Below are 13,673 nucleotides of genomic sequence, written 5' to 3' on the forward strand. Positions count from 1 at the left end.
ACAGTGAGCAGATGGTGCTGCCAGGATCATGACAGACAATCCAACTCCAGAACTTGGGCCTCCAACCTCTAGTAATATTGGTCTCTGAGTAAGGTTAACAGGGTGAGTATTTAGATATAAGCAAAACAATTTCCATTTGCTTTTCTGCATTTTCCAACTTTTCTCCAACAAATATCAGGCTTTTTTGTTTAGTCTTTACAGTGCTGGTGATTGATTTAACTTGGGGCCTAACAAATGTTGGGCAAGCTCTTCAGCACTGAGCTACATCCCCAAGCCCAAATATCACTTTCTATTTATATCACTTTACATTAACATTAGGTATAAACCTCTGAAAAACAGCTCTGCCAACCATTTCCAATTTTTAAAAATCCACAATCATTTGGCAGAACAGCAAATCATAAGAAATACACACAAAAAATAGTCTCTTTCCCTTTTGTCTCAAGGGTAATTTTTCCTTAAAGCTGAATGAAAAAAAGGTTACCAATCATTTAGGTTCAGGTTTCTTTAATCACAAAGCTTGCCCTGCATATTTGGCAGTTCCTTAAGTTACTCCCTTAGGCAGCTTGAACCAGTTAAACTAGATGCTTTCAAGCTCTAAGGAGCGGTACTGACAACCAGCCATCTGGTTTCCTAGGAAACAAAACTGGTGGCTACAAGTAGTGAATCATTTCCAGGTAACTTTCAACATGGAGAGTGGAGCTGGGAAGCACTGGACTGACGAGGAGGTTAAAGCTTTGCTAAGTGTCTGGGCAGAAAAAAACATACGAAAACAACTTTATGGCACACTGAGAAATAAAGGAATATTTATTTACATTGCTAAAAGGCTGCAATCACTAGGAGTACACAGAGACTGGAAACAATGCCGGGCAAAGTATAAGAATCTCAAATATGAATATAGAACTGTGAAGTATGCCCACAACTCTGGAGACAGCTCTAAAACTATGAAGTTCTTCCACGACTTGGACGTAATCCTGCAGAATGAACCTGCCACACAATTAACAGAGGAGGATGCTAACAGCAGGCACCTGGCAACCATGAGCCCAAGCACAGCCCCAGAGACCACTGAAGGTAAAAAGAAAAAAACCAAAAAACAAAAAATCCTATTTTTTTTGTTTGTTTCTCTTCATATTAGTTTCACAAACTTTAAATACAGGACACTTCTGAGTCACATGAAAATACAGCTAAAATATCAAGGTTGAAAAAAAATCACATCTTACACTATTTTACACATGGTAAGAATTTTTTTAAAAGAAGAAGTTAAATACCACTTTGACCACTGTTAAAATACAGAAAAAACACACTGAAATGGCCTTAACTGCTAGTGCCAAATGTATGTATGATGTGTTTCTGAATTGGATTGGATTGGATTCTAAAAATATTTTAGGTTTGATTTTGATAAGAGTGGCAAAAAAGAGAATACCAAAAATACTGTTCAACTTGGTGTTCCACAAGACAGAACTTTCTCCTCTATTTTAATGTTTCCATTTTCTTAAATTAATAAATAAAAGCATTAAAATACAGAGTTGATAAACACTTTTTATGACTTGTCTGGCAGAGCTTCATTTTACAACAAAGACAAATATAGATTTAATAATTAAACAAAGACAAAAATAGATTCAATAAATAAGTGAAGATTTTGATTCATTTATTTCTGTATGTATATATTTATTGGGGTTCTAGGAATTGAGCCCAGGGGCACTTTACCACTGAACCACACCCCCAGCCTTTTTTTTTTTTTTTTTGGAGAAAAGGTCTTGCTAAATTGCTGAGGCTGGCCTTGAATTTGTGATCTTCCTGCCTCAGTGGGATTTTCGGCACATAGGCATGACTGAAGATTTTGAAGATATTAAACAAGGTTCTTGACCTGCTGTGTTGTTAAGCCCAGCACTAGTTATGATTTGCTCATTGTCTCTGGAAGCCACAAGCGTCACTAGGCAGGCAGAGTGACAGTAATGAGATTTTTTTTTCCATGGCTAAATATTTTTAAATATTACTATTTTTTTTTAAAGAGCAGAGTTGTTCAAGCACCTGTAACCCTCACTGTCGTGTGACCCATGTACAAAGAACACAGATATTCACATACAATGAATGCTATTAAACCTCCAAAAGGAGGAACCAAGAATAAATGTAACACCCTAGAGAAAATGGCAAGCAGTACACTAAAGGTTCCAAATGCAAAGGGCGTTGAGGACAGCCATTATAGCTGAGTTAACTTGGGTTGGCTGAATTTCATGTTTATAGCTCAGTAATCATTTGACTAAGAAACAATCTATCCCAGTTATAAAAACCCTTTGCATCTCTAACATTATGCCAAATGTTGAGAATGCTCTGTAGTCATTATTAGCAACAGTTAAAATATTTTTTTCTTTTAATCATTCAGGACTCTTTAATCACTTAACTTCTCAAAATCTCCCACCAGATGTGTTGGTTTAGAAGATGTAGGTGCTAATATCTTTGCTTCTTAAAGCGATTATCTTCTAACCCTTTCAGGTACCCTTCTGGCTTCAAATTTCTTAGTCCCATTCATAAGCAGTGGGCCTATATTATACAACCTAATCATGTCTGTATAAAATACCTTAAACCCTGAATTCTAAAATCAAACTCTTCTACACTCATTGAAAATTGATCCTCCTACAAATTGCTTCCACTTTAGACTTCCATAGAAATGTCTGAGATATCCTTGACTTTTGGCCAACAATTATTCATAAAAAGTCTACTGATATGTTCTATAAAAATTTTCTCTCATCCACTCTCATTATTTATAACTTTATCATATCACACAGAGTATTGTTATAACCATTTTTCTATACATTTGTTCACTTGAAAATTCCTTGTTCATACAACTGGGTTCTTAGAAAGTCTTCATGTCTTCTGGTAACTAAATCAACCTGATAATACCTTAGGTCCACTGCTGCCAAACCACATTCTTTCAGTGACCCAGATTCCCCTCTGTCTCCTCTTTATATGAAAAGCATCAGAAGCAATGACTTAAGGATTCAGTTTAAAACTTCCAGGCACAGGGCCTCTGAGTATCATTTCAGGATTCACACTATAAATGACCAACTTAAGAAAAAAAAATTCCTGAAGAAGTTGGGAAGCCTACCTGTACGCTAGCCCCAGGTTCTATTCTATGGATAGAAAACCAGAGAACAGAGCAGAAAACCACATTCTCTGCTTACTGTCGTTAGCTCAGGATAAATGACCCGAGTGTACCAATATCTTCCCCATGTTTCTCTAAAAACTTCTTATGTAACCCCAGATTCTTATTTTCTATATTCAACTAAATCTAAGACATTCCTTATTAATTCCTTTATCCTCAATGAACTGTAAAACTTGACTTAAAATTGGTAATTTTTACTTTGAAAGTTAAAAAACACAATTGTGTTATTTGATAACAGTGGTGCTTTGTACTTCTGTATTTATTTAACTCTCCATATTTAATTGTTTCCCTATTTTAACATGGGAACCAACAGACTTTTAAATATGATAAACACATTTTTTTCAATGACAATGTCTCTAAATATAATGGTGAATCATAATTTTTAAAAACTATTTTGTTTTTTAGTTACAGATGGACACAATACCTTTATTTTTATTTTTACGTGGTGCTGAGGATTGAACCTGGCACCCCACACAAGCAAGGCAAGTGCTCTACCGCTGAGCCACAACCCCAGCCCCATGAATCATGATTTTAAGTGGATGTTTATGTCAATCAAATCACACCTAAATAAAATACAATACTATTTCTATTACCTGGCAAACAGAATTAGAAAAGCATTTGGGAATGATGATTTATAAGATGAATAAATCTTTAATTTAAAAAATTACAAAGAGCAATCAAAATATACTCAACCCCTCCTGATTAGCTGGCAACTTCATGGTCATTGTTGGGTTCCTTTCAAAGATTTATTTTTTTCCCTTAAAAAAAGCATCCTCCTATGTGTAATATGAATTAAAATGCATTCTGTCATATAACAAATTAGATTAAATCAATTAATTAAAAAAAAATCATCCTCCTGAGGCTGGGGTTGTAGATGAGTGACAGAGCACTTGCCTGGCATGTGTGAGGACCTGGGTTTGATTCCCAGAACCACAAACAAGAATTATCCTCCTTACCTGATTATTTTAGGAAGTAGCCTTTGCCTCCTCTATGAAAGCAAGCATAGAAACCGCCAAACCATAAAACAAAGAGCTCAAGGAAGGATTTCATTCTTTTAAGTCTGGCATGGGGGGGCTGGGGTGGTGGCTCAGTGGTAGAGTGCTTGCCTGGCATGTGTGAAGCAGTGGGTTTGATTCTCAGCACCACATATAAATAAATAAAATAAAGGTCCCTTGACAACTAAGAAAATATTTTTTAAAAAAAAGGTCTGGCATGGTTCTTTTAAATAATACATCTCTTACCACATTTAAGTAATTCTGATAAATTTCTGAAATGTTTAGTATGTCAATTAATTATATAATACACAAAAATTCTTAAGCTGTTTGGCTCTATGTGCCAGTAAAACATTTTCTGATTATATTTCTCATTGTATATTCCTCTTGTACATTACCAGTAGCATTTATAAAAGTCCCTACTGTGTTAAAGCACCTAAGAAACAAATATAAATAAAACACATCTTATTTAGTTGTTTGCTTATTTATTGATGTAGTACTGGGGATTGAATCCAGAGGCCCTCAACCACTGAGCTTTATCCCCAGACATTATTTTTTTATTTTGAGACAGGTCTCTCTAAGTTTCCTAGGCTGGCCTCAGTCTTTCAATCCTCCTGCCTCAGCCTCCCAAACAGCTGGAGTTAATTTAACCCAAATGAAAATTAATCACAATACTCCTTGGAAATTTACAAAATCAAACAATTTTAATAGTTCAAAATAAACCAAGTAAATGGGATAGAAAAAAATTATTTAAGCCATATTATGCCATTTTATTGAGCCATATTATACCATTTTATTACAAAATATGTCCATCACAAATCCATTTTCATGGATAAATTCAGCTTTAGCAACTAGCTTTACCAGTTATGTTAATTCAACTTTTTTCCCTTAGTACTTATTTCTAAAAGGAATTCTGTTCTCCTTCCAGACAAAATGTCAGTTCCATTAGAAGATAAAGAAGATATCTCAGGAAATCCTTTGCTTTTGGTTTCTCATGTCAGACCAATGGAACTAGGTATAGTATGAAGGGCCAAAAACTTTATGAAACTGATCTAATTTCAAATTGGAAAGACTGCTTCTAATCTGAGAACATGGACAGTATTTCCTGACAGAAACACTTCTGAGTAATTTGTTTTTTCTCCTGTACAAGCTTAGGCTGAAAAGTCATTTTTGAAAGAAAATTATTTCCTTAACAAAAAGTTTTATAGAAATACTTACTCTAATTTCTAACTTTTATTCTTTAATTTTATAAGAACTGCAATGGCTAAATTTATAGTAATGAACATAATTGCTTTGACATTTGGTATTCTGGGGGTAAAAGACAAACAGAATTTCACATCTGAAAATAAGTAATATTAAGTACACGAGATCAAGGATTCTTAATTAAATCCAATGTCAATTCACTCTTTGCTTCCAATGTATTATTGAAGGTAGAAGCAAAAAACTCATTTCTAACCCAAATAATAACACCTTATTTCTAATTCAAATAAAAAAATAACTGAAAAGCATTTCAAAATAGTGATATTAAATATACCACAAAATAAAAACTACTATCTATTGCAAGTAAATTCTATACAGTTTTTGTTTTTATTTTTATTTTTTCTCTTTTGGCACTGAGGATTTAACTCAGGGGCACTTAACCACTGAGCCACATGCCCAGCTCATTTTTTATATTTTATTTTGAAACAGGGTCTCACTAAATTGCTTAGGGCCTCACTAAATTGCCAAGGCTGCATTTGAACTTGCAATCCACAGGCTCCTAAGCCACTGTGATTACAGATGTACACCACCATGCCCAGCTATATGGTGTTTTCTAATCATTTACAACTTATTTAAACCTGAACACAAAATCTGAGAAAAACAATATGGTTGTTAAAATAACCAATATGATGCCAAGTATAACATTAATTGATGTCATTTATATAAAGTGAATTGTAAAACTAACTTAGGGACCTAATATGAAAGCACCATGGGGTATTAAAGAATTTCTACCAATAAAAGAAGGTAGCATTTCACTTAAAATGTCATTTGATTTTCCTCTAATTTCCAAAGGAGTAAATTCTGATTGTGTGTGGTTCTTCCCAGCCAATGCACATGAAAATCCCAATCTTGAGAAGAAAGATGAGAGAGGCACTTGAGTAGCAGTTTTTAACCCCCGCAGAAAAGGAATTATTCACACCTGTCCTATAGCAAAACAAAAATTAATTAAAGTCCTTTTCTTATGTAATCATATTGCTTTCTTAATAAATATAATGTGTTCAACTTTAGCTATATACTGATAAATAGCCCATATGTGAACAAGTGGGAAAGAACCTTTATAGAAGAACAATGATCAAAATGTGACTGAAGACCTACACTTGTTTAAGCCAGTCTTTGTCATGATAATGAACAGATTCAAGTTCTGTACTTCCATTTACCCATTAGTTTAAGCAAAAGTTAACCTAGAATTTGTTATTCTGTCTCCTATGGAGAAAATGTCTTCCATAATGTTGTATCCAATTATTTACCTTGTCTGATGTATGTAATCCATGATTCTTATTTCTTCACATCTGATGCAGGTATCTCTACATCAATAATGGAGCCTCCTAATAATTCACCTTTTATCCCAACTGTTGCAAATGAAGGAGGAAAACACTGGACTATGCCAGAAGTCAGGGCTTTAATAGGCATCTGGTCAGATAAAAGCATCCAACAACAACTAGAGGGAACAGTGAGAAACAAAAGGATATTTGAACTAATTGCTGCCAAGCTTCAGAAATCTGGAATAGAGAGAGATTGGAAGCAGTGCCCAACAAAGTACAAAAACCTGAAACACGAATACAAGATTGTAAGAACAGCTCAGGACCTAGGCATGACTAGGAATATGAAATTCTTTACCGAGTTGGATGCTATTCTGGGACACAAGACAGAAAAATCACAAGAACTTCAAGATGGAAAACAAGCCACAGAAAGTACTGATGTAAAAATGGAAGAAGACCAGATAGGTAGGATTTTCCTTTTTTTTCCCCCAATACTGGGGATGAACTCAGGGCCTTGTGCATGCTAGGCAACTGCTCTAGCACTGAACCATACATTTAATCTTAATAAAGCAAATTTTAATAAATGCAACCCCTCAAGTTAAAGCAAGTTTTCATACCAATTGTGGTAAAAATATAACAGCCAGGCACGGTGGTACATGACTGTAATCCCAGGTATGAAAGAACGCTAAAGAACTTAGAAAAAAAACAAAATCTTTAAGAATGTCTTACAAAAGGGTAAGTTCTAGCCGGGCTAGAACTTGCCTATAATCCCAGGGGCATGGAAGGCTGAGTTGGGAGGATCACAAGTTCAAAGCCAGCCTCAGCCTTGGTGAGGCACTAAGCAACTCAGTGAGACACTGTCTCTCAATAAAAAATACAAAATAGGGCCAAGGATATGGATCAGTGGTTGAGAGCCCCTGAGTTCAATCCTGCATAGCTCCCCAAAAGGGTAAGTTCTTCTGGGACACATCATAAAGTTCTTTAAAATAAGTTTAACACAAAAGATAGAAATACAAAATATTTTCACAAAGCCAGGATAGCATGAAATAAACTGAATGAGTTCTAGACCAAGAAACAGGAAATCCAAGTTCTAACTTAGTTGCTGTGGAACCTTGAGGAAACTCTCTCTAGATATAAGCTTAAAATGGGAGGACTGGACGAGATGTCCTTGAAGAGACTTACTAACAGCCAGGCATGGTGATGGTAGATGTCTGTAATCCCAGGTACTCAGGAAGCTGAGACAGAATGATCACAAGTTTAAAGCCAGATGCACCAACTTAGTGAGATCCTGTCTCAAAATAAAAAGGGCTGGGGATGTAGCTCAGTGACAGAGTGCTCCTGTACCAAACACAAAACAAAACAAAAAACCCAGTACCAAACAAAATAAATAAATATACTTAAAAACACCTCCCCTAGTCAAAACACCTCTACTAATCTTGTTTCTATAGATTTATGATCTGGCTTCAATGATGCAGTCCTAATTCTAGGAGTGTGAATGTGTGTCTAGGGAAGAGAGAGAGGTATGACAGAGAATTAATTGAACAAGAGTGGTCATAGTTCACTGGTGAACAAGAACGGAAATAGTATGTTAGAGAATTGTTATGGGGACAGACGCGGCAAGGTACCAAAGATAGCAGGAAACAGTTTTATTTGGCTGCAGCCAGGTTCAGAGGGCAAAGCTTTCGCTGTAATCAATCCCCTGAACCCCAAGATCAGGTAGTTTCAGAATTTATACCCAGCATGTAAGGGGAGGGGCTCAGAAGTTCCCAGTCTGCAGAAGTTCACATAAAAGCATCTTTTTCTTTCACTGTTCTGGGCAAGTGAACCCTTCAAAGACAATACCCAACAAGGCAAGAGCTTCTTCTCCCCTTTCTTTCCTCCCCCCTGCCAGCTGTTACCACAGAGCCCAATTGTAACTTCTCTTATCTTAGAAATGCAGACATCTCTGTGAAGCCCCAGCTCAAGGCCAGAGGCCTTGTTTATACATTTCTACAAACTACTATGCTGGATACAGGTTTCTGAAAAACTAGTAAGGGGGTGTCCAGCACCTGGAGTGCTGATTTCTTCCTGGCCAACGGCTAAGTAAAACAGGTCAACATGAAAAGTGAAAGTTTATCTACACTGAACTATTTTGTAGAGACTCTTTTGCTGACAATCCTAAAATGGTGAAGATCTCTGGAGAAACCCAGTTAAGATTTTTCTGTGGAGAAAGGAGGTGCCACTACAGAATTATACAGCTGCCTCTATAAAAATTGAAATATAAGGGGTCTAGAGATAAAGTATGCAATAGTAGTGGCATTATGTTTGTACAGTCATTGCTAGGGATGCAGGTGAAGATAACCACATTAGTTACATGTCAGAAGACCTAGTTACCTACACCCAGTACCTACACTGACCTAAGCCAAATTGATGTGTAAAGGTGGGGAATCTAAATCATAGAGCTGGGCACAGTGGCCACACCTGTAATCCCAGCATCCAGCAGCTCTGGAGGCTGAGACAGGAGGACTACAAGTTCAAAGCCAGTCTCAGCAACTTAGTGAGGCCCTAAGCAACTTATCGTGACTCTGTCTTTAAATAAAATACCAAACAGGGCTGGGGATATGGCTCAGTGGTTAAGAGCCCCTGGGTTTAATTCCAGGTACCAAAACCAAACAAACTAAATTATAGAAAGCAAACAATCAGGGGCTGGGGACGTGGCTCAAGCAGTAGCGCGCTCGCCTGGCATGTGTGCGGCCCGGGTTCGATCCTCAGCACCACATACCAACAAGGATGTTGTGTCCGCCGAGAACTAGAAAATAAATATTGAAATATCTCTCTCTCTCTCTCTCTCTCTCTCTCTCTCTCTCTCTCTCCTCTCTCTTTAAAAAAAAAAAAAGAAAAAGAAAAATAAGAAAGAAAAAGAAAGCAAACAATCACATTTAGTGTCCTCTCAGAGGGAAACCAGTTCATTAGAAACTACAGCTGGAGAGATCACTGAAGATGACTCCGACAGTATCAAGCCAGAAGACATGGCAGTTTCAGATTTAAAACAAAGTCCTGATATAGGTAAAAGAATATTACACTAAGATGCTATGATACAATGTTGCTATGAACTGAATTAAGTCCCCCAGCCCCAATTCATATGTTGAAGTCCTATCTCCCCAATGTAATAGTATTTGGAGATAGGTCTATGGGAGATAGGTTTAGATGAGAGTGGTGTCTCCATGATGGGATATATATGAATATATATCTATATTCCTACACCTAAGATGCTATAACATTATATGAGGTATTATTGCATAATAGTCATATTTACAAAATATATAAATGGAAAGCATAAATTCTTAATGAAAATGTTTCCTAAGGTTGGTGTTTATCTCATAACTTTTATACACAGATTAAAAAAATACTTCAGATCTCCTAAAAATCAAAGGGAGGGCTGGGGTTGTGGCTCAGTGGTAGAGAGCTTGCCTAGCATGTGTGAGGCACTGGGTTCAATTCTCAGCACCGCAAGTAAATAAACAAAATAAAGGTCCATTGACAACTAAAAACAAACAAACAAACAAAAAAACCAAACAACTCAAATGGAGATCAGCAGAAGAAATGGACCAAAGGGTGGGAAGCAGGAGGGGAAGGAGGAAGTGCTGGGGACTGATACTGGCCAAATTATATTGTTATATTGTGTGCAAGTATGAATATGTATCAACAAATCCCACATTATGTAAAACTATAATGCACCAATAAAAACATGTGGAAAATTAAAAATTTTAAAAAAACACCTTGGATATAAACTGAGGTGTTTTTTAATCATTAGGCAGTTACTCTGATCTTCAACCTAAAAATCACAAGAGATCATATTGCTCATATGAGAATAATACTAATCTACCTATTTTCCTTTTGGCTGTGGTGAAACGTATTTTCAAAATTAAAATTTCCACTGTCACCATAGTAATCAATAAAATGGTCAGCAGGGGGCGTTGAAGTACCTGTTGTTACTGGATCACAAGGTATGCCAAGAATCAGGTGTTCTCCAATTCACTTATTTCAATAGGCCAAATATTGGAAATAATTTTCTTTAAACATAAAATATTTACACATTTTTGTATTTTTCTGCAATCTGGATAATCTTCAGAGTAAAATTCTTACATAAATTAATGTACTTTAGTCTTGTGAAAACCAATATTTCTAAGAAATCTTCACTTTAATACAAAAGAGAAATTACAGAAGTGATGGATAAAATTTCAGAAAGCCCAAGAATTATAAATGTAAAAAAAGATGGCTCAGATATAGGTAAGGTGCTAAATTTAAAAACAGGCACTCAGGGGCTGGGGATGTGGCTCAAGTGGTAGCGCGCTCGCCTGGCATGTGTGCGGCCCGGGTATAATCCTCAGCACCACATACAAAGATGTTGTGTCCGCCAATAACTAAAAAATAAATATTAAAAAAAAATTCTCTCTCTCTCTCTTTAAAAAAAAAAAAAAGATTAAAAAAATAAAATAAATAAACACAGGCACTCACTAATTAAAGTCATAATTTTAAAAAATCTTCCTGTTAATGATTTTAATAAAACTTTTTTTTTTTTTTGGTACTGGGGATTGAACTAGACCACTGAGCCACATCCCCAGCTCTATTTTGTATTTTATTTAGAGACAGGGTCTCACTGAGTTGCTTAGGACCTTGCTTTTGCTGAGGTTGGCTTTGAACTCGCAATCCTCCTGCCTCAGCCTCCCAAGTTGCTGGAATTACAGGCTTGGGTGTAATTTTTTTTTTTTTTTAAAGAGAGGGTGAGAGAGGAGAGAGAGAGAGAGGGGGGGGGGAGGGAGAGAATTTTTAATATTTATTTTTAAGTTCTCAGTGGACACAACATCTTTGTTGGTATGTGGTGCTGGGGATCGAACCCGGGCCGCACGCATGCCAGGCGAGCGCGCTAGCGCTTGAGCCACATCCCCAGCCCTTGGGTGTAATTTTAATAAACTTTTTAGAACCTTTAGCATAATAAAGAATACATCTAGTCTTGGTCCCCCTGTTCCTGGCAGAGTTTCAAAAATATTTGCAATTTCCAGTGACAGAGTCTTTTACATTAATGGTTACTCTATTGGACTCCCAGACAGCTTCAGGATGGAGGCTAGTCCACAGATTTCAGGAACCACTTGTCAAAAAAAAAAAAAAAAAAAAACGAACTTTATTTTTAGAACCACACATGCCAAACAAAACAGCTCCTCACAAAAAACCTTCAGAGCCTAACTGCCACCACCGGCTTCCCACAAGCCTCTCCACCTCCCCCACTCCTGCTCTTGAGGCCGATTGGCTGGGTCGGTGGGCAGAGCCAAAAAAAAGTCCCCCAGTGAGCAGTTCTGTGGTCTGAAAGGGTGGGGAAACAGCCCAATGAGCATCACCGCAGAGGAGCCAATCAGTTGGCAGCTAGAAGTTTGCTGGGGCCGCTGTGAGCCAATCATCAACTGCCAGCTGGAAGTTTGCTGTGGCTCTCAACAGGCCTCCTTCATTTTACCTCCCTATTCTATTCTCAAACCCCTACTACTATGCTTTTTTGAGTAAATTACATACAATCGAATCCACCCTATTAAAGTAATAATTTTTGTTTTAAGTGTATTCAGAGTCATGATCACCACTACTTAATTTCTGATGAGCCCAAAATGAAACCCATATCCACTAGAAGACATTTAAGTGCTCAACCATTCCTCTACAGCCCCTGGCAACCACTCATCTACTTTCTGTCTCTATGGATTTGCCCTGTCCGGGAAATTCATATAAATGATGTTAGTCAGCTTTGCATCATTGTGACAAAAATACCCAACAAGAATAATTTAGAGGAGTAGTTTACTTTGGCTTATGGTTTCAGAGGTTTAGTCCATGGTGGGCTGACTGCATTGCTCTAACCCCAAGGTGAGAAGAACACCATGATGGCCAGCAAGCAGAGAAAGAAGTACCTGCAGGGAAGATGAACCCTTCCAGGGCACCCCCTCCACCCCCAATAACCCACCTGCCTAGAGTTACCACCCAATTAGTCCATTCAAACTAGGATGAACTGATCAGCTCTCATAATCCAATCACTTCACCACTGAATATTCCTGCATTAACAGGAGCTTTTGGGGGTTACATCATATGCAAAATATAACAAATGACCTATTGTGTCTGGCTTTTTAAATTTACTATGTTTCCAAGTCTCATCCATGCAGTAGCATGCATCAGTATTTCATTCCTTTCCATGGCTGAATAATAATATTCTACTTTATGGACATATATATTTTTCATTCATTAATTGATGGACTTTTGGGTTCTTTCCACATTTTGGCTATTATGATACTGTTATGTAGTACAAGTGCTTTTTCTCCACTGTGGTAAAATACACATAAAACTACCAGTTTTCCACCCACAAGTGTACAGTTTAGTAGACTGAGTACATTCACATCATCATGCAAATATCTCCACTCTTCATCACCAGAACTTTTTCATCATCTCCAACAGAATTTTCTGTATCCATTAAAGAAAAACTATCATTCCCCACTTTCCCTACCTTGTGGAAACCATTATTCTACTTTCTGGTTTTTTTTTTGTGTGTGTGTGGTACAAGGGATTAAACCATACCCACAGCCCCCTTTTATACTTCACTTAGAAACAGGGTCTCACTGAGTTGCTTGGGGCCTTGCTAAGTTGCTGAGACTGCCTTTGAACTCAGAATCCTCCTGCCTCAGCCTCCTGTGCCACTGGTATTACAGGCGTGTGCCACCACATTCGGCCTTTTTATTTTAATATTTCATACTCTAGGTACCTCATATATAGAATTATATAATTAATGTTTTTATCTGGTTTATTTCACTTAGTACAGTGTCTTCAAGATTAATCCAAGTTGGGCTGGGGATGTGGCTCAAGCGGTGGCGCGCTCGCCTGGCATGCGTGCGGCCCGGGTTCGATCCTCGGCACCACATACCAACAAAGATGTTGTGTCCGCCGAGAACTAAAAAATAAATATTAAAAAAAAAAATTCTCTCTCTCTCTCTCTCC

The 13,673-nt window shown here is 37.2% G+C and overlaps 2 protein-coding genes across 2 annotated transcripts in view; one reads left to right on the plus strand and one right to left on the minus strand.

Moving 5' to 3' along the window:
• PAICS (phosphoribosylaminoimidazole carboxylase and phosphoribosylaminoimidazolesuccinocarboxamide synthase) overlaps nt 1-13,673 on the plus strand; it is an 87,830-nt gene that overhangs the window by 46,845 nt on the left and 27,312 nt on the right. The window contains exons 4-6 of the mRNA XM_081304113.1: nt 5,081-5,167; nt 6,711-7,136; nt 9,554-9,716. Coding sequence (XP_081160239.1) covers nt 9,680-9,716 — 37 coding nt within the window. The 5' untranslated portion in view covers nt 5,081-5,167; nt 6,711-7,136; nt 9,554-9,679. The remainder of the gene's footprint in view (nt 1-5,080; nt 5,168-6,710; nt 7,137-9,553; nt 9,717-13,673) is intronic.
• The window catches only part of PPAT (phosphoribosyl pyrophosphate amidotransferase), a 45,302-nt gene that overhangs the window by 21,070 nt on the left and 10,559 nt on the right, over nt 1-13,673 (minus strand). The window lies entirely within an intron of this gene.

Source organism: Spermophilus citellus (assembly GCF_964194105.1).
Source record: "Spermophilus citellus genome assembly, chromosome: 8".
Classification (NCBI taxonomy): Eukaryota; Metazoa; Chordata; class Mammalia; order Rodentia; family Sciuridae; genus Spermophilus; species Spermophilus citellus.